General features: G+C 36.0%; 1 protein-coding gene and 1 long non-coding RNA gene across 2 annotated transcripts; both read right to left on the bottom strand.

The window, feature by feature from the left end:
* Positions 1-1238: 1238 nt before the first annotated feature.
* Positions 1239-2549, bottom strand: LOC148877691 (uncharacterized). The gene is made up of 2 exons (XR_016098502.1): positions 1921-2549; positions 1239-1509 (listed from the first exon to the last, which is right to left on the bottom strand). It is a non-coding gene; the product is annotated as an uncharacterized LOC148877691 (long non-coding RNA).
* A 16008-nt stretch (positions 2550-18557) lies between these two features.
* On the bottom strand, positions 18558-21373 carry LOC148877690 (protein CUP-SHAPED COTYLEDON 2-like). The gene is made up of 3 exons (XM_088945678.1): positions 20260-21373; positions 19891-20174; positions 18558-19391 (listed from the first exon to the last, which is right to left on the bottom strand). Exons 1-3 carry the CDS (start codon positions 20438-20440, stop codon positions 18789-18791), a joined length of 1068 nt encoding a protein of 355 aa, XP_088801804.1. The 5' UTR covers positions 20441-21373; the 3' UTR covers positions 18558-18788.

The following is a 21373-nucleotide window of genomic DNA, read 5'->3' as shown; positions in this document are numbered from 1 at the left end:
TCCATTATTAAAAGAGGCATTTTTATCCTATTCAAGTGTAGGAAATGGATATCATTTAAAAATAAACCTTCCCTGTCCCCCACATAAATCTAAAAACAGAACATATGATTCTTGGTCAATGAGAATCAAAATCCCATTGACCAACTCTCCCCCTCTCAAAATCCAGAAAAAGAACGCCCCCTAAAAATTTTAAAATTTCCAAAAAAAAAAAAAACAAAATGAACCAGGTAGTTGAATCAATAACCCATGAACTGAAGCGAAAACCTGGTTCATCAAATCTGATTTTCAGAACATTGATTTTACCTTCTTTATATATTCTTTTATCCTCAATTAATGATCAATTAATATCCTCGAATTTCCTTTTCCCTAAAACAATACAGAAGTAGGAGTGGCAATTGGTTTGAATTGGATTGATTCATCCTTAGGCTGCGTCTGGTTACAGTGCAAATCTTGATCAGATCTAAAATTCGTAACTGATTCACTTATGCTTTTGTTTATTGGTCTTTATGATTTGCTTCCCTACATAATAATACAAAATTTGTACTTAATATTTCTCTTTTTGCATTCAGTATTGTTACAAATTTTGCATCCCAAAGACATGCAAAATTTGCACCTTCCTTCCTGTTCCTAAGTGGATACCATGTTTTTATAAAAATAGCAGTAGGGATCACATCATCTTACATCCTACCTTTATTTTTCAAGACAAGATCAAATCTGAAGCAAAAATTTACACCTGGCTTTTTCTTTCACTCCCATGCATTTACAGCAATGCAACAACCAAATGCAGCTTTAATGTCTACTTCCTCATCATCATCAAGCACCAAAATCCATGTACTCCTTCCTACTCATCAAATCCAATTATACACCCTTCAATCCTCAAATCCCTCTACTCAAACAAACAAATCTGAATGCAAGCTTCACTTTGAAGAAGCCTGAAAATGAAATTGATAGGTTGAGTCTCGTTCTTTGGGTACTACCTTTTTTTTTTTTTCAGTTATGGATTTTAAAAACGATTTTCATTTGCTGAGCAATTTTCTATCAGTTATTTTTGCTCGATCTCCCATTTGAGGCTTCTTCCATCCAATATAATGTTTCAGCGCTCTGAATTCACCAAATATAATTAATTAACAGACCGTTGTTTTGAGTCTTTTGACTGATTAAAACCACCGACATTCTTCGATCCAGAGAAGAGTCAAAGCAGAGTAAAAATCTAACAAAATCACAACGACTACTTGAAATAGAATGAGAAAGATCGAGAATTAGAATCTTATTTCACTTCCTGCTGTCGAACAATCGACGTGGGCCTTACATTTATTCTCTCTTTTTCATGTATTTAATTTAAGCTAAAATAGTAACAAACAGCAAACTAAAAATAGAAGTTCCTTTGGTATTAAATAAATATATATATATTTACAAGTGCAAGCTTTCTCCGGCTCCGGCTCTTGCCGGGAAGAGGGACTCGACGTAGGCGTAGTCGATCATCTTCACCATCCGACAAACCCCAAGAAACTGCAACAAACAAAAACCACAATTCTGTAATTCATTCATTCTATTTTTCACTTCGTTTTTGTGTTCACGATTCGACAATCTAGAGTGCGGATATAAGCATTTGCTCTCTGTTTAACATCAATTTACAAGAATTTCTTGAGCATCCAATACGTTAAGAATTTTACATGATTTTCACAAAACTAACGTACCCAATGCTCGTTAATTGGCTTAAGTTGAATTCTAAATTCATGGTGTATTTCTGCACAAACAGGGAAAATCAACAAGATCACATCTTTACAAGATTCTATTCCTGTAAGATTCTCAATCTATAATTGAATCACAAAACCCGGAATCATGAACCAAAACCCAGTGAGAATAATGTCAATTTAACACAGAAAGGAAAAGAAAAGAAAATAGCAACAGGGGTGGTACCTGAGAGATCGAACAACTATGTGATGGGAGAGAGCATGGAAGAAGAAATTGGCTCCGTGAAGGAAGAGGACAACTCCGGTACACCCCAACAAGAACAACTCCAACATCATTATCTGAACTTGGAGTAAACCCTAGAAACAGAGACCAACAAGCAAAGCCGAGAGAGAAATAGCGAGGGTCGATAGATTCCTGAAACGGCTCCCGCTCCACCCGTGTGCCGGCCCTTCTTATAGAGAGAAGGCGCGCGGCGGGGGTGTAACGCACACGTCATCGCTCATATCCAATTTACTTCCCAACGTCCCAGGATATGCTGCTAAGTAATTGGCGGCATCTCTTGCTGCATCCGCAATAAGAATACACATTGAGAGTGTAAATGCTGATTAAGCAGTGTTACTGCTTACGTGGCAATTTTAAGACGATGGATCTTGAACTTTAATCATTTTATAGTAAGATTATAATTGCCACGTGTAAGGAGAAGAAAAACTGAATGTAATTGCCGCGTGATCTCTTATGCTGACTGCTGAGCTTGAAGCCATTGAACGAGATGAAACCAGCCCCCCACAACGTCCCACAGCCCCGCTGTGTATTAAGACTCCCATTCAACGTCTGAAAAGGGAGCGGCAGCACAGTGGTTCGTAGGAAGATCAAATCAGCCTCCCACAAGATTGTCCCTATAACTTTCCACAGTCAATCCCTGCCGTATATTGGAAATATTTGCTATGATGATTTCATCATTTCTGTTATTATCATCAGGAGGAGACGTTCTAAGGAGGCTGTATTTAGTTGGGTGGGGCTGATTTGAACTGGTTTCTAGCAGTGAACTGTGTAGTGGATTTTCTAAGGAGGCTGTATTTAGTTGTAATGCAAACATATATCTATATATATATATATATATTATATTTACCCTCTTTTTTTGGTTCATGAATGCAAATATGGTTCAAAATTTAAACCGCTTTTTGTATTCATCTTGTTTGTTTGAAATCGGTTCTAAGTGAGGGCCCATCATTAAATTCTCAAACTACCTTATACTCCAATGCCTTAACTTTGATTAAAAAGTTGATTATTAAAAAAATACACAATTATATAAAAAAATAGGTATAATAATACTTTCAGAATACAAAAATGTTAGAAAATGACTTTTTGATCCGATAATCATTACTTTTTTACATGTCAAAAAATATTCACATAAATTATAGTATATAAATACCCTGATTCGATGTTTGTATTGCAAACAAACAGAACCCAAAGGAATTGGGATTAGTCCAACATTTTAATTGTATAATTAGCTATAGAACCAATGATAATATTTGGGGTTCACAGTGAGGTCGCATAAAATATATGACTGATGTGGAATGTTATTATTGGTTTCACGGTCTATTAAATAGCACGGTCTATTAAATAGCTAGTGTTGAGTGAAACCTATTTCACCACTTTGAAGAAGTTATTAAAATTAGCAAGTTCAAAAGAGTATAAGAGATTTTTGATGTGTCACTATAGGGTCCTATGCACAGTGTTTTGTGGCTAGCAATGCAGACTCAAAACTAGTTTCATGAACTAATGAATTAAAGTGTGCTTGGGCTTTTCCGATTTTTCACCAAATATAATTTCTTTGAGGTTGACTTCGGTCAGTGCAAGCCCGTGCTCACACCCTGTGAACAGCATCTTGCAGCTTTACATTTAGAATATCTTCTTATGAAATAAAACACATAAAGCAGGCCATATCGGGCCGGCATGGCATGGCCTGTTGGCGGCCCGCGGGCCGCCACGGGCTGTATTGTCCTCTCCAGTGGAAATTTTGGGGGTTGGCTTGACATGGCCCATGGCCCAGGCCCAAGCGGGCTCGTGCTGGCACGTGGGCCTGGGTTGGGCTAGGCTACAAGCTGTGTCATGGGCTTGGACTGTGTCGAGCTAGGCCATAAGGCGGGCCTTGGGCCTAGGCCGAACCGGCCTGCATTGTTTTTATTTTTATTTTTATTTTTAAATTTTGATTTATTTTCTAATTAAAATTGTAAAACTAAAATATTTTTCCTATGAACATTGGGAATTAGGAACTATTTAAAAAATTAAGAAATGAGAAATTTAAGTTATTTAGTATATAAATGAAAAAAAAAATACTTAACTAAATTGAAATAAGAATGATGGAATAACAAATTGGAAGAAAAATAGGAATTTTATTTCATTTAAATTTGAATGGTACAAGTTAGTGAATTACAAATACAATGATTGGATCATTGCATACTTGGATGAATGAAATATAAAAATGGAATAAATTAATAAAATATAAAAAATACAATATGGTTACAAATTGAAAATACAAAATTACATTGTTAAAAAATTTAAAAAATATCACATAAATTAAATAAAATTTTAAAATTTTATAATAATTTGAAAAAATGAAAAATTCTATAAGTAGTCAAATTCATGAATCATCATTCATGACTTTCATCATCTGCTTTGGGTGAAATGTCTGGTGTTGTATCATGCCCTCCCTTGTCGTGTAATATATCTTCTACATCTAGTCAGTCCTTGAAGCAGATGCACATCTCTATGCTCTCATTGTTCATGTAATTTCTTTGTGATCCAGCAACCTGGTACCTACACTAAAACAAGACTCTGATGAAACTATAGACACCGGAGGGGTTAGTAGATCAAGTGCCATGGCAGCGAGAATCAGATAATTTTTTGAGTGTTCATTCCACCAGGCTAAAATATCAAAACTATTTGATGCTTCACCTAAATTAGAAAAATTTACTTGCAAATAAAAATTAAGTTCGGTAAATGAATTTGTTGTAGAATTAGTAGATTTTTGCCTTCTACTTATTAAATAAAAAAACTTTTCTTTTCTACTATTGGGCTCAAAGTTAGAAGGAGAAGAAGAAGAATTTCCTACAACTTCAGATTCATACAAACTGTACATTTCAAATAATAAATTATTAATTTCTTCTTTTTTTATTTCCTATATCAATATTCATATTTTCATAATATGTTTCAAGTAAAATATCTAAACCATCTTTCTAATCCTAGGGTCTAATATTGTTCTCCCAATATTTTTTTAAATTTATTTTCCATAATTTCAACAATACATTGAAATTGTGGATTATTTCTATATTTGGAAAAAATCACTAATTACCATTGATTGATACGGTAAATTACAATTAGTTGGATAATAAATTTTAGATAATTCATTTGTTGCATTATAAAAATGTTTTAAAAAATCTCTTATACAGATTGTCATTTCCTAGTCTTCCTCAAATATCATATCATTAGGCATTTTTAAATTATAAAAATCAGAAAAAATTTGTTTATGAGATATACAACTTTCTAACATAGCATAGGTAGAATTCCACTTATGCTTTACATCTAATATAAAATGTTTATATTTTAAACCATAATTTTGGCATAAATGCTTAAATTCTTGTTTTCTTGCCCCTAAACTTTTTATATATATAATACAATTTCTAATTTTTGAAATATGATTTGAAATAATATTCGAGGCACATTGAATACATAAATTTAAGATGTGACATGCACATCTAATATGAAATAATTTACCATTTAAGCATGGTTTTAATTGAGATTTTAAAATATTTATTGCACAATCATTATTGCTAGCATTATCAAAACTAATCTATAAGCATGCAAAGTATTTAAAATACTTGCAGCAATAGCCGGGTCACTATGTGGCCATTCAAGCCTAGTAAAACTTAAATTCTTTTATTCAAAAGCCAAATTTCATCAATGAAATGGCCGGTAACACAAATATAACTAATATTAAATTTGGAGGTTCAAACATCCGAAGTAATTGCAACTTAGAATTAAGATTTACTAACAAAGAAATTAAATTTTGTTTATATGAATAAAAAATTTGTAAATCATCAGTTCTTATAGTATTCCTAGAAACTTTTTTATATTGTGGGTTTACAGAACTATGCAAGCATTTTTCTAGCTTTGGATTTTTAGCTAACATAAATGGTTGTTCTGCATGTATAATATACTTAGCAAGTTCTTGTCTCATTTTTTTTTTTGTGAATATCTAAAAGTACCAAAAATAGTCCATCTCCCAATCTGTGTTTGGGTTGTTTCTCTCCCTTCATCTTTCTCTCGCTCATGTGTGAGAGATGTCTGCTCAAATGTCCCGTACCACCCTTGCTACAATAATTAAAGTCTTTCCTACATGTTTGACAAACGATTCTTTTCCCCTTCCTCTCAATATCCTCTACTTTGAAAACTTTCCAAATCGGGTTACTCAGCTTAGAAGCCCTCATTTTCCCCCTAGTATCACTACTACCGGGGGTGAAAGTTCCACTTCCATCAATATCAAATGCATCGGCATCAATGCTAACATTAATACTATCGTGATTTGATTGAATGCCATCCATGGTGAACATGTTGGAGAATCGGTTTTGAGAAGGGCTGACCATTTTTTTTAATTCTAAAAGGATAAAAATTAATCTAATTCGACTTACCCAGAGTACCGATTCAAAATCCCAACTTGATTTCAATGGTTGAAGCATTTCAATGTCCAAGCCTCCCAAACTGAGATACTTGAGTTGGTTGAGTATGCTTTTTTCTTGTTGAAAGTCGAAACTTTGATGAAGTTGAGACTTGAGAATTGGAGAATGCAAAATCAGACAATCAGATAATCAGAATTTCTCAGATTGTAGATAATTGAGAATGTATGAGTATGAGAGAGAGAGAATTAAGAGAATTGTTGAATTGGTGTGATGAGAATAGTGGAGGATATGGCTATTTATAGGAATTGAACATAATTTAATTGCCCAAACTACCCAAGAAACTATATGTTATTTAGTTGTTGGGAGGGGTATTTTGGTCATTGTAAAGTTTCTTATAACTTTACCCAAAATGCCCCCCTAAATTAGTTGTTATATACCTGTTGGGGGGCATTTATGTCATTTTTTCAACCCCACATAAGCAAAATACATAAATACCCCCCTAATGTGGATGTTTATAGCTATTGGGGCGGGCCGAGTGCGGCTCGTTACTAGTCTAGTAGGCCGTGCTACGGGCTGGGCCGTGCCGGCACACAGGCCACGAGCGGCATGGCACGTACTGTCGTGCCGTATCAGCCCATGGGCCTCAAACCCCGGCCTAGCACGACACAGACCTCCGTGCCGGGCATGGCACGTCCCGTTAACCATTGTGCCGTGTCGGGCTGAGTCGGGCCGCCCGACTCGATTTACACCTCTAAATGGGACACTCAACCAAATCTCAAGCCCTCCCCTTAACAACAACCTGACCCGATTTACACCTCTAAATAGGGCACTCAACCAAAGCTCAAGCCCTCCCCTTAACAAGTCCTTGACTCCCTTACTAAATAGGCCAAGGATCAAAATTTCCCGGCAGGTATCACCGTATCAGGCATATCAGGCGTATCCTATCGTATTGGCCCCACCCTAATATATCAAATAATAAGCATATTAATATTTTTAATATAACCAGGGGTAGGCCCTATCCCGTGTAAAATTTTGAAAAAAAGTTAAAAAAAGAAATATAAAACATGCTTGTAAAACTCCGGTATGCACATGGGTGATGTATTTGGTTGTATTAATATTTTTAACCTTGCAATAAGTTATAATTTATATTTATATTGCTTATAAAAGTGTAAATGAGTAATTTTATTAAATAGAATTTGCCCTTTCTTCTCTATTAGAGGCAAATTAGTATTTTGATTAGGGGTGGATTCGAGCCAAGTTGAGCCGAATAACTAGTTATTCGAACTTGGCTCGCCAAGGTAGTACAAGGTTCAAGCTCGAGTTTAAGCTTGATTTGAGTTAGAACCTTAAGATCGAGCTCAAATCGAGTAAAAAGCTCGCAAGCTCGAATTCGACTTGAGAAAATGTTTTATAAAAATAAAAAAGTTATATATAAAAATATATTTTATTTGATATTTAAAAATTAAGAATTATAATAATTAGTTATTATTATATATAAAAATAAAAATATTATATATAATATTTTTATTATATATATTATTTTCTATAATTTTATATTATTATTATTATTATTATTATTATTATTATTATTATTATTATTACCTCATGAGCCAAGTTTTATTAGGTTTGAGCTTGACTTGATTAATAAACGAGCCTATAAATTGGTCTCAAACTTGAATTGAAATTCAATTGAAACTAAGATGAACCAAACTTTTCATGAACCGAACTCGAATAACTCATAAAAAACTCTCTCATAGCCACCCGTAATTTTAATAAAACACTTTCAATGTTTAATAGTTATCATTCATTATCATTAAAATCAATATTTAGATTTAATTTTTATAACTTAAACCAAAGACAAATGTCCACTTTATATAATATTAAATATATAAATAGATGTAATTCATCCTCCTATTAGTGTATCTAACAAAATCACTGTACACGTGTTTTGTAAGATAAGAACCAATTAGTGCATGTTTTGTAAGATAATAAACTTTGTACACGTGTTTGGTACATGTCATCATATGATATAACCGGATCTTAGTTCTTAGAACTTGAATTGAATTTGAGACGGTGAAGGTGAAAGTTCATGGTTAAGTTAAAACTAGCGGAGTTACCCGTGTTAAGCATGGACTTCTATATTTGTATTTGTTTCGTTTTACTTGGTGTTAATTCATACCTTCACCATTAGTTGAGCAATTAAATTTAATGTAAGAGATTTTGGGAGATATTAATTGTATTTGGTTGATGTAGTTATATATAACATTATAGATAGATAGAGAGATAGAGATAGAGGGAGAAAGAGAGATTTTAATTTGTTAGATAAGAGTAGTTTGAATTTTGTTTTCTGAGTTTATAGATGTACTGATTATTCGAATATTGATTTCCTTTCATTTTTTTTCATAAAAAAAATGATTTCCCTTTATTAGTTTTTCCTTCATCTTTGATTGGCTGTGTACCTGAGTAAGATGGAATTTAAAATTATTACTATATTAATTTAGGCAGAATACTAAATTATGAAGTTATTGAATATACATGATGCTGAAAATGCATGTGTGTTGGATCTAAAGAGTGATGGATACTTTGTACTTGCAATTAAACATTAGTGTTAGCGTGACATAATTTAGACATATTAAGAAGATAGTTGTCATTTTGAAATTTACCTAATGGTTGTGTCGATATTTTATTATTGACAATTTGCACAGGTAAAAATTCTACTTGATTCAATTGCTTTTCTTTTGTAATTTTTGCAAGTCTTGTACCAAAATCCAAAGATATGGTATCTGATTTTTTAATTGATTTTTGTTTTTGTTGTATTAATGTTTTGAATTCAGCAAGGCTTGTATATTTTGCTAATGACATTTCTTGGGTCGATGAAATAGCAGTTTTTTGTTGTTTGAATTTTTTAATTTCTTCTTCATTTTGATCAAACCTACGGTAATAATTTTATTTTTAGTTTTATGTAAAAATCTAATCTAAATTTTATATAGATATAAGTCTGCACTTAGATATATATGAATATTGGCGGATAAAAGTTCTAGAATGTATGGATTTATCTCTTCAATTTTTTCGTTTCGTAGAGCAAGGATTGCCCTCTTAATTATATTTATTTTATTTTTATATTTTTGTATTATTGTTTTCGTTATTTTCTCATAGAGCACCACTTGTTTATTTTATTTTTCTTATTTTTGATTATTTTATTTTATTTTTATCTTTTATATTTCCTTACGAAGACGCTGGAGAAAATAGCCAACAATAGACTCCCAATGGCGATTTTTGACCACCCGTAACTCTAGTCTCACATCTCGTGCTCAGCACGGATTATTAGAAAAAAACAACACCATTTACAATGCTCCTCATGTGAGAATGGTCACTTTGAACCAGTCATACCCATAACATAACAACAGCCGCAGTTAAATTCAGTTTCAATCGTGCCTATAACAGTTTTACCTAGTTGGGCCCCGGGATCAACTGAGAAAAATAAATGCACAAGCAAATAAAGAAGAAGATGAGAACACAAAGGAGCCTTTGATGAAAGAAAGCGAAGAGAAGAGAAAACTAGAGAGTTGACCAGAGGCTTCATTGATGGGGCTGGATACATCAACAGCTCCAACCTTCACCTTCGCTGGTTATTGAAACAGAGGAAGCACCAACCACACCACACGATAAATTCAAAAGAAAAAAAAAAAGCACCACACGCAATTATGAACATTTCTACTATTACAATTAGAGATCTCTATAAGTCGTAAGTCGGGTCTACCACATATAACATAATTTTCATTACAAACCGTTTTATCACTACCACTTTATATAAGATATATATTTATATTGAAGGCCCATATTATAATTACCTTTTAAGTTGATGTCATATATAATGATAGATGTTAATTACTATTATTATTAATCATTTTTAACAATGTACTATTATCCATTATTATCATTGTTGTTGTTGTAATAATTACCACGTGCATTGCATGTGAACAATTACTAGCTTTACAAAGTAGTTTGTTGATGGGCTTGCTCTGAAACCTCCAATCCTGAGTATAGTATTTCCTGTAAGCAAAGCATATTTGTGTGTTTGTGTATGTGTATGTCCAAAGCATGCTTCAACAACTCATTCTATTAAGAGAGAGAGAGAGAGAGAGAGAGAGAGAGAGAGAGCGCGAGCGCTTCGGCTTGTATTAAATTGTAGGTATCATTATTTGTTTAGGGAAAATTCGATTAGTATCCTCTACTTTGGGCCCAGTGCCATTTTGGTCATTGAACTAAAAAATACAACAATTTAGTACCCAAATTTTTAAAACGTAACTATCTAGTATCTGTCATTATTTAACTGTTAACCAGCCGTTAAGTGGCATTTGAAAAAGACATAAATGTCCTTCAAGTGTTATTTGATTTTCTTTATCAACTATCTAAGCGTTGACAAAAACATAACAGTCCCAAATCTTTGCCTTTTCAATTTAAGAAAATTAGGGTTATGTTTGAGTGGGCATTCTAGTGACCCCAACTTTCTTGAGTAGAAGAGTCAATGATTTGAGACTATTAATTTTTTGTTAATGTTTGAATGGTTGACAAAGAAAATTAGATGACACTCAAAAGGCATTTGTGTCTTTTCTAAATGCCACTTAATGACTGATTAACCATTAATTAACAGTAGATACTGAATTGTCATATCTTGAAAATTTTAAGACCAGAATGACACTAAACCCAAAATACAGTACTAATTGAGAATTTTCTCTCTTTTTTTTTTTTCAAAGTCATCTCATCAAACATTAAAAAATTTTAATAAAAATAAGGGAGGCGTGGATTCATCGTCCACTATTAAAAGCGATTGTAATTTGTACCTATAATTTAAAAGGACTGAAAGATATTGATCATGGAGGGCTCTATCCACATACTCTTTATAACAGCATCGGTGTTGGAAGGATTACTTGGTGAATTAATATGCCACCTGGGAGAACCCTGCTGATAGTCCGGCAAGGCTATGACTGCCAAATTTTATTTGGTACTTTGCTCCTTCCAAACAAGAAACCTTTCCCTAGACTTTGGCTTTCATTCCCTTTCATGTGCAGTGGGGACCTCATCATTTTACTTCCATTTTTACTTGCAAAAACAAAAATAAATCAGAGAATTTATACACTAAACCCTTTTTCACTCCCGTACATTTGCATCAGTGAAAATTTTATTTAAGGCTGTGATTAGTTGTAGTGCAATTTTATTTGCACTAGTATAAATGCATAGGGGTGCAAATGTAAATAAATGCAAATTCTCGTTTAATTTTGTTTTGGATTTTACTTTATTCCGTTTCATGTCATAATTTACTTCATTTGTACTGCAAGCAAACAAAATAAGTTAAAAGTTGAAACAAAAATAAGTCAGAATTTACATTCAAATCATTTGTACTATCATAGTTTTACATCAGTGCAAATTTATTTGCATTGCAACTAAACACAACCTACAGCTAAGTTTGGAAAAATTACAAATGCAAATATGTAAAGTGCAAAACCTTATATTTTGTATTATTTTATATGTATTTATGCTGTACATATTTGTATTTGTATTCCTTCCAAACTGAGCCTTGGAGTAGAGTACAAAACCTTGTATTTGATATTATTTTCTATGCATTTGCACTATACATATTTGTATTTGTACTCTTTCAAAACTGGGCCTATGGCTCAGTTTGGAAGGAGTACAAATACAAACATATAGAGTTTGAAACCTTATCTTTTGTATTATTTTGTATGAATTTGCATTGTGCATATTTGTATTTGTATTCTTTCGAAATCGAGCCTATGACTTAGTTTGGAAAGAGTACAAATACAAATTTGTACAGTGCAAATTCATACAAAATAATACGAAATGTAAGGTTTTGCACTCTACATATTTGTATTTGTACTCCTTCCAAATACAAATATGTACAGTGCAAATATGTAAGGCTATGTTTGAAAACGATGCAAATATGTGTGAATGCAAATATGTAGAGTGTAAAACGGTTCATATAAATTGCAAAGTTGGATTAATTTTGCATTGACAAGTTTAACTTCTTACCAAACAAACTTTTTAACGAAATGGATGCAAATAGGAATTCCAATAAAGTATATGCCTTTTTTTTTTATCAAAAACCCATTTGATTGCAAATTTACTTCTTTTTTATTGATATACTTTTACATCTTTTTATCAATGTAAATATGCATTGATCTGTCATTTGTCAATGAAAAAATGTAATGTTGCCAAATACAGGCAAAAATGAACTAGAGTGCAAATTGGGATTTACACTCCATTTGCATTATTTCCAAACGCAGCCTAAAGTGCAAAACCTTGTAGTGTGTATTATTTTGTATGTATTTGTACTATACATACTTGTATATGTACTCTTTCCCAAGTGAGCCTAAAGTTGCAAATAAACAGAACCTAGTATTTCAACTATATATGGCTATACAAGTACCAATATGTTATCATATCAGACACCACATTTCCAGCCAACAAGATTCTATTTCTTCCCACAAGACTAGACCTAGCAATCAGGTTGGGTGGGGCGATTCAATTCAAGGCAGATTTAGGTCATTTTGGGCTGAATTGGCAAAGGTTAGACCCCAATCCTAAATACTCAAGCTAGAATTGGACCATGTTTCAGACAGGTCAATGGTTGAACTGCTTCGTTCAGCTGGTCTTTGATGAAGACAACGTTTTTTTTTTATTACCAAAATTATGGATTTACATATCCATCGGTTAAAAAAAGTTCAACCATCTGAGCCGATGCTGGTTTGAAAATACTAGTGTGAAAAGAGGTGACTCAGTGCCCCAGTGGTGACCTCTGGTCCAACCCTGAGTCGAACCAAATTCTTTTTGGGTTGGGTCGGTTTTTTCAGGTCTAAGCAACACTACAGCCGCACGCCCAGTACTAGTATGTTGTGTTTGATCGATGTGGTCATAGGTGAGATGTGTGGCTGGAGTATCTTATGGGCAAGAGTACTGTGGTAGGAACTCTGGACTGGTTGTCACAATAATAGGGCTTCATTTGTTTGCATGAGGGTGCAAATGGGCTGAGTCGAAGTCTGGTTTATTTTTGTATCAGAATTATTTTGTTTTGTTTGTTTTGGAAGATTGAAATTGAAAGTAAAATGATGTGATCTCCACTTTAAGAAGAAGATAAAAGTAGAAAAAGAAAGTTGTTTGTTTATAAGAGAAAGATGAAAAGCAAAATAATGTGGTCTCCACTTTCTATGAGAGAGAATGATGAAAGTAGGAGGAAGATGTTGTGTCAGGATCTGTCTCATTTCTTTTCCTGCCCTTATTGCACTAAGCAATCAGTGTGCCCAATCAAGAGTAAAACATGTTAGCCATCCATACTACTACGAGATGTACCGGCGCGCAACTGCTGTTTATACTTCTAGTTGGGTTTTACGGTGCACTGTGCACATCTTGTTTGTAGCAGATCCAGAGTCCTGATTAATGCCTAGCTAGTGCAGCAAAGGGCAAGAGAGAAAAAAACAAGGTGTAGTAGATTCAAATTCATCAAATCTTTCATTAGTTTTTGGGGTGAAATATTTGCAAAAGCAAATGGATGAAAATGAGATAAAAAGTTCAGATCTTACATCGTGTAGAGTATGAATCATAGTACAACAAATCCAAATTAGGTACACTTTCATTTTGTCCGGATTTACATAGAAAGGGAGAATAATAAAATCATATACCTATGTTTGATAGATTGTGTGACAGTGTTTCCATTGGCTAGCCATGGTCCTCCACTTGTTCCCATGAAAGAGTGAAAGTGTACAAGGATATAAAATTAAGATAATAATTTTGACCCTTTAATTCTAACCTTTTTTTCTCATAAATCCAAGGGGGTATTCTTATTTTGGATTTTGAGAAGGGGGCAACTTGGTCAATGAGACTTTGGTTCCTATTAGCCAAGAATCATATGTTCTCTTTTCAGATAAATGTAGGGACCAGGGAAAGTTTATTTAATTTCCTGGGTATCACTTACCTGAGTAACAAGCACTCATCTCATAGGTGGGTAAATAACTTTCCCACATAGGGGAGAAAGTTTTCAATACTTGAATGGGACAAAAATGCTCCTAAATGGTCATTTCCTTTGTTTACTTGGAAAATAAAAAAACATGGGTAAATACATTTACCTGGGTAAGTGTTTTTCAAGAAAAATGTACCCAGGTAATTGCATTTACTCGAGAAAGTAACTTATCAAAAAAGAACGAAACCTAAATGCAATTCAGGTGGTAAAGGGTGAGGGATAGACCTAAAAAAAAAACATACTAAGGCCCCGTTCACTTTTCCATAAGTTATTTACATGAGTAAATGCAATTACCTAAGTAAGTTTTTCTTGAGAAACATTTACCCGGGTAAGTGCATTTACTCATGTTCTTTTATTTCTCAGGTAAATAATGTAATGATCATTTTAATCATAAAAATTCATTATTAAAAGGGGCATTTTTGTCTCATTCAAATGTTAGCAACATTCCTCTTAAGTGAGAAAGTTATTTACCCACTTGGTTAAGTGATACCTAAGAAAATAAACTTCCTTAACCCTCACATTAATATGAAAAAAATAAACATGAAATTCTTGGTCAATGGAAACCAAAATCTCATTCAACAACTTTCCCCCTCTCAAAATCCATAAAAAGAGGCCCCCCAAAGAGAGATCAATAGAAAAAATAAGGTAGAATAACATTTTTTTCTTTTTTAATGTTGGTGAAGTGGCTTTAGCCCCATAGGGGGGTCAGGTGCTATACACTAGACCTAATCAGTGTGATTGGTATGTCAGATTGTTAGTGATAGGATACAGGGACCACCGAGGCACCATGCATAGTAAGGTTCAAAGAATGGGGGTTAGGGGAGGGGGATGAGCTATCCCCAGCTGAAACCTTGGTGAAAGCCTATCTTATTGCGCTTTAACGTAGGCTTCCTTGGTACAAGGGATGTCTTACAACAAAACTTGCTATCGTTAAAATTGCATGATCAAGAAAATGACCAAGGCTAATGACGTACCCAGTATACCACTCCTATAACCCAATAGTCGAGACCAACATTATGTTTAATAGTCTACTTCATGTGCAAAGCAGAAATAACTGAAAAAAGTTTTTTTTTTTTTAAGTTATTCACTTCCCATACTTTAATTAGTTCTTCCTAATAGGAAATAACTAGGGATACAAGGGGATTGGATTGGATTTAAATTAGGGTATATCCAAATCTGATCTTATATATAGTTCAAACATTTGATTGGATCATATAAACATAAATTTGAATTCTAATCCATTAATAATGTTGAATATCTGAATATAATCTGATCCGATTTAATTTATTAAAATTTTAAAAATATAACAATTTATATAAAGGAAATACAAACTGATGGCAGATATTTTCTTTAACTATTTTCATCACATATATACATGTGTTCTTATAAAAAAATAAATAATACAAAAAATGCAATATAAACATATTATCAACGTTTTAAAAACTCACCCAAAGGTCGAATTGTTTTTCTCTTTGTATCATGAGTCACTGGTTCAATGGTCCAGATCAAATGGGTCAGACTGTTCCACATGTGTGTATCTGTGTATAAAACACATTTTTTAGATAAACAATATAATTATATTTTACATAAAATCTATTATTTTATTTTTAATTTATATTTATCAATAATTTTGGGAACACTGGTTTTTGTTTTAACATCTGAAATCCTATCAAATTGGAGAAAACTTTTCGCTCCTGTTAAATTTTAGGTACTGTCAACATTTCACGGTGGATTTAAAGCCAACTGATTTAGCATTGGAAAATTTTGACAAAAACAAGAGGCGTGGATTCATCATCCACCGTTAAAAGTGATTGTACATACAATTTATTAGGACCGAAAGTTTTCTCATCCGATTGCTTTCAACCTGATCCTCGAAGTCCACTAACCAAAAATAGTATGAAGTTCCAATATCATCATCAGTAGAGCAGCCCTAGTTAACCGATTCATGTCAAAGAAGTGGAATGTCATAAACATAGTGTTGTTGGTTCCGAAAATGATCATCAACCCCAGATATTTGAAGCAATGCCTGTCTTGAATTTCTGCACCAAACCTTTAATTACTGTTCAGTTAATTAATCTTCACAGTTATTTCAACAAGAACAAAAAGGTTCAGAAGCAACTCTGCAGGCAACAAGGCAAAAAGGATCCATTCCCATTGTTATACGTGCAAAGACGCTCATCAAGGATGTGATGAAGAGTGAAGACAATGCCTTGCTACCTACGAAATATTCTTTATCTGGGACCTTCTTAAACTAAATGAGCTCTTGTTGTTCGACCATAAATGAGTCTGCAGATCCCTCCAGATTTCAGAGGCAGAGCAGAAAGAAAGAGCGACTTTCCCACTAAGTTATTGGATGCTTTTGTAAGCAAAGTAGGAAGCTATTACATGGGTTACTTGCCTCTCATACATAAAACAATATGACAGTGTTCCCTCGATAGGAGCAGAGTGGGCAAAGGTAGGCCCCTCGGCCATTTCCCGAACTGAATCATATCTTCGATGCTCACGGCAAAATGGGCACTTCACCCTAGCCCGGCCGGTGCTGTCTTCAACTGATGATCAACATGAATTAATTGCTTCGTGTCGGTGAGAGCTTGCTGATGAGCATACAGAACCATGGAAAATTGTCTTTGTTTTTATGATCCCTCCATGGTTACATTCTGTGTAAAGCAGCAAATTACCAGACCCAAGTACCCATTATCTCTCTCTCTCTCTCTCTCTCTCAGTCTCAGACCTGAGCAAGCCTCCTCCACCCAAGTATCCATAGAGACAAATCATCACTCACCCACCGACACAAACTCGGCCAAACTGCCATAGCCCAGATTCAGATAAACCCATTCCAGCTTTTGGCGTTTTAGTCTTTGGAGCTTAGCCTTTTAACTTGTTCTGGAACGGTGATCCTTTCATGCATAAACCATGGATAAAACCCATTAAGTTTCATTATCACAAGTACTCAAACCCTCCCAAACATGAGAGGCTTTACACTAAAATGCTAACTGTGAACAACGCGTGCTCTCCACTCTGTGTCCATGGACGGACCCACACACTCGAAATAGCTCCCACTCCACCACTCTAAATTCAAGAATTTTTTCGGACACCAACCAGTCCCTCGTGGGAAGGTAGCGGTTCATTTTCACCCAAAAGAAGCATCCGACAACAAAACGTGTAGCAAGCAACCCAATGGAGATCATACGTGGTACCCCATGACAGGGCCCATCTGATGGTATGCCTTGTCTCATCCATGAGAGGCCCCATGTGCCGATTGATGAAAACCCATCTCTACCGTACATTGAGCATACACGCTACCCCAACCGTACAATTGAAATGCCTGGGATGATCTTATCTACTCAATAAACCTTACCCCATGCAACCCGTTTGTGGGAAGTGGGAAGGGAACTAATCAATTAGATAGTTTTCATGCATCAGCTTTCTGCTTCGTACACTCACATTATCATCGTCTTCAGGCTCTTGCCAAATTTGTGTTTCACTGCAATTTCCAGTAGCTGCGGACTCTGCTCATGTAGATCATTCATGCTATCTACGATGAGGAGTTCGGATTCATATTCAAAGCTTCAAACATGGCATGTTTTAATATAAAACAAACCTAGCTACTAGTTAATTAAACCCATCTGAGTATCCTAATAATCAGAGAAAGAAAGACTAGACTACAGCTCAAGTGATGACAATGATCTAGCAAAATTTTTTATGATTGAACGGCCAGGATCATGTTTACGGTGGAACCAAATCGTCTAGTTGTGAGATGGAGCCCCGAGGCTTGACAGCCTCTCCCAACCTCCCTAACCCCCTTCATGTCTGTGCTCACTGCACAGGCCCTCAGCTATATATACAGAATCCTTGAGCCCTACTCTCGTCATGTTTACAGTAGACCCAAATGGAGTACATAGAGAGATGGAGCCCTGACTCCTGAGATGAGACTTTTCAGCCTCTTCCTTTGTATCTGTTCGCAGCTATGGCAGAAGCCCTGAGCCTACTACCGTCTATCTCATGCAACTCATGATGAACTTAACCGTAACATGAATGAAATCACTATATATTACGAATCTTAGCTTGGGATCCTCACTGATTCACTGCAAATATCAGAGCTCAGAGAAAAGGAATGATAGCTAATAATTAACATGATAGGTCGACATCTCTAGAGGAGTAACTAGCTTTCGTCGTTCAGCAGCTTTGATTACATCTAATGAGAATCAGAAAAGAACCAAGGACATTCTTTGACAGCTAAAAGAGTCCAAGACATTCAGAAGATGAACTCATGAACATACATATCCGTCATATATCATCAGATCATCTTATACTTAGAAAGATAATAATTACCCTAGAAAAAGGAAAGTCTTCTAAATAACAGTAGTAGAGAGAGAGATTGATCAGTAAGTCCACATGCAATCGAGCTCGGTGGCCCCCAAAGGCATCCGGCTTGTCTCCATCTTCTGAGGCTCAGATTCCGGCCAGTTTCTCGCCGAACTGCACCCGCCCAGGTCGTTGTTATGGTTCTGGGAGCCAGATATCGCTGTCATCGGCGAAATAGACGAGAAGAACGGCAGTTGAGGATTCTCCTGCAAAGACCTTAAGCTCGGAAAGGCCGAGAGTCCTACATTCCTTCCGAACCGGGCGGTTAAGTCAGCGGCGTTCATGATGGAAGCCGGTGAGGACAAGTGGTACTGTGGTTGTTGATTGAAATTTGTGGCCGCGGCGGCGGCAGCAGCTGCTGCAGCTACGGTGGAGAAACAGGACACGTGCTCCCTTACGCTCTCGCTGTCGTATGAGCAGCTCTCGCGGTCAGTGACGCCGGTAGTTGCAGTGTAGGAAGACGAATCGAGCAGCGGGGGAAGAGAGGTCGAGGACGGAGACCCAACTTCAGTGTAGGGGTTAACGCCACAGGCAACACGGTTCTTCTTCGCTCCACTAGTACCACCGTTGCCGCCACCACCGCCAGTCTTCTGAAACACCCGAGAGATCACCCACTCGTCCTACGTTCACGGGATGCGGTATGAGTAAACAGAATGTTGAAAGCAGAAAACGGATAAAAGACCAAAGCGTTAAAAACCAAAATCATCACAAAAGCAAGCTTAAAAGCAGGAAATTATCCATCCAAACTGTTAAGTTTGGTTGAAAAACTTGACTGAAAATGTCCTGGCAGAATCGATCACAAGAGCCATGGTTGCATTCCAGTGGGCTGAAACCAACTGGAAAACCTACCACTGTCAGAATTAAGACCACAAGAGAGGTGTAACAGATCTAACGAAGTAGAATCTGAGTGCAACCTCCTTCAACGAAAAAACTAACTGTAACACGTACCAGTCTCAGAATTAATGAAAGTACAACCACCCATAGTTAATCAGGTAGTTTCTATAGCATCCTCAAGCCACAAAGTTATCAAACAAGTAAATCACAACCACATAAAATGAACACTGAAACAGGCAAGGAAAGAATCTTAAGGGGTGAAGATAGAGATCAAGGGATTCAAACCTTGGAGCTTCTGGACAGGTAATGGTAGGCAAACTTCCCTTCAAGGCGATATTCGTGCATGACCCAGTTGCTTTTCTCCCCCTTTGGAGCTCTTCCCCGGTAGAACACCAGAGTTTTCTTCATTCCCACAAGTGCACACATTCGAGAGCTGTAGATCTCCCTGTCCTTGCCGGTGGCTTTCCAGTACCCAGCTTCAGTAGCTCTATTTGTTCGAAGTCCAGTAGGATACTTTCGGTCTCTCAGGCTGAAGAAGTACCACTCCTTCTCTCCCATCTTCGCTTTCTCTGCAACATTTATTTTTCAGTGCCAACGTTAGGGGTATATAAAGCCAAAAGCTTGATGGGTTTCAGGAAAAAAAATTGCATATACCAGGAAGTTCCCATGGCTCGCATTTGTTGAGGTCAACTTCAGCAATGGCTCTGCCCGTAAAGCTGCTGTCAAGGACCTTCCTAACTAGGTAATATGTTATGAGCTCTTCGTCTGTCGGGTGGAAGCGGAAGCCAGGCGGCAAATGCGCGTTGCTGTTGTCCAAAGTGTGGTAGCTATCCATTTAACCCTAGTTGCAGAACCAAGCTGAACTGCTTAAGCTACTGAGTGGAAGGCAGAGAATTGAATTAACTTTTCTAAGAATTCCGAGGATGGGACAGCTTCCAGAGATAGTTGAAAGGAACAGAAAAATCAAGAAAATAGGATACAAGACTTCAAAACTTCCATGGATCGTAAGTGCAGAGCAGAAGAAACGTAAGGACGAGAAGAACAAAGGCCTTCACTATAGCGTACCCATTAAAATCTAGAACGAATAACAGAAGTACGAACAAGAGAAACAAATTTAAACCAAAACCCAGGTGCAAAAGCACGAGCTAACGAGAGCGCTTCACTGCATGATCGGGGGAGTGAGCCGCCTATAGAGATAGAGAAGAGCTGAGATGGTGGCTGTCTCCTTGCTTTGCGAGGTGTTGCGACGAGGGTGCGCTTCAGGAGTGTTATATGGGTTTCATACGGATTTGATGAATTGAGTGGCAGGAGGAAGGCGAAATAATAAGGTATGATCTGGTTGGAAAATCTGCGTTTTCTGCTCTGTACTCGTCTGCTTTCTGTGCTTCTGCTGCTGCAGCTGCAGCCCTTATCATATCCATCTCTGGAGAGAGAGAGAGAGAAGGGTTTGATGGGGGGGGGGGGGGGGTCTGGCTTTGAGTATGCGTGCGTGCGTGAGGAAGTGTGCAGGTATTTCTCTGTCAGTGAAGAAAGCGAAAGCGAGAACAGAAAGTAGTTTAGAGAGAGAGAGAGAAAAAGAGAGACAGACGACGAGTTAAGGAGGAGGAGAAGGATTTGTTCGTGAATCGATAAGGCTGCTTCATATCTCATCCGTCAGGCACACAGTACCAGATTAAATAATCGAATCGACAGAGACAAGGTAAATCCACGGCCCTCTCCTTTCTCTCTCTCTGCCACTCTCACACTGTATTTTCTTCTCATTTTCCTC

Source organism: Nelumbo lutea, chromosome 1 (assembly GCF_056320005.1).
Source record: "Nelumbo lutea isolate HS-2025 chromosome 1, American lotus-T2T, whole genome shotgun sequence".
Lineage (NCBI taxonomy): Eukaryota > Viridiplantae > Streptophyta > Magnoliopsida > Proteales > Nelumbonaceae > Nelumbo > Nelumbo lutea.
The sequence above is the reverse complement of the archived record's forward strand: the minus strand, read 5'-3'. Positions and strand labels throughout refer to the sequence as shown.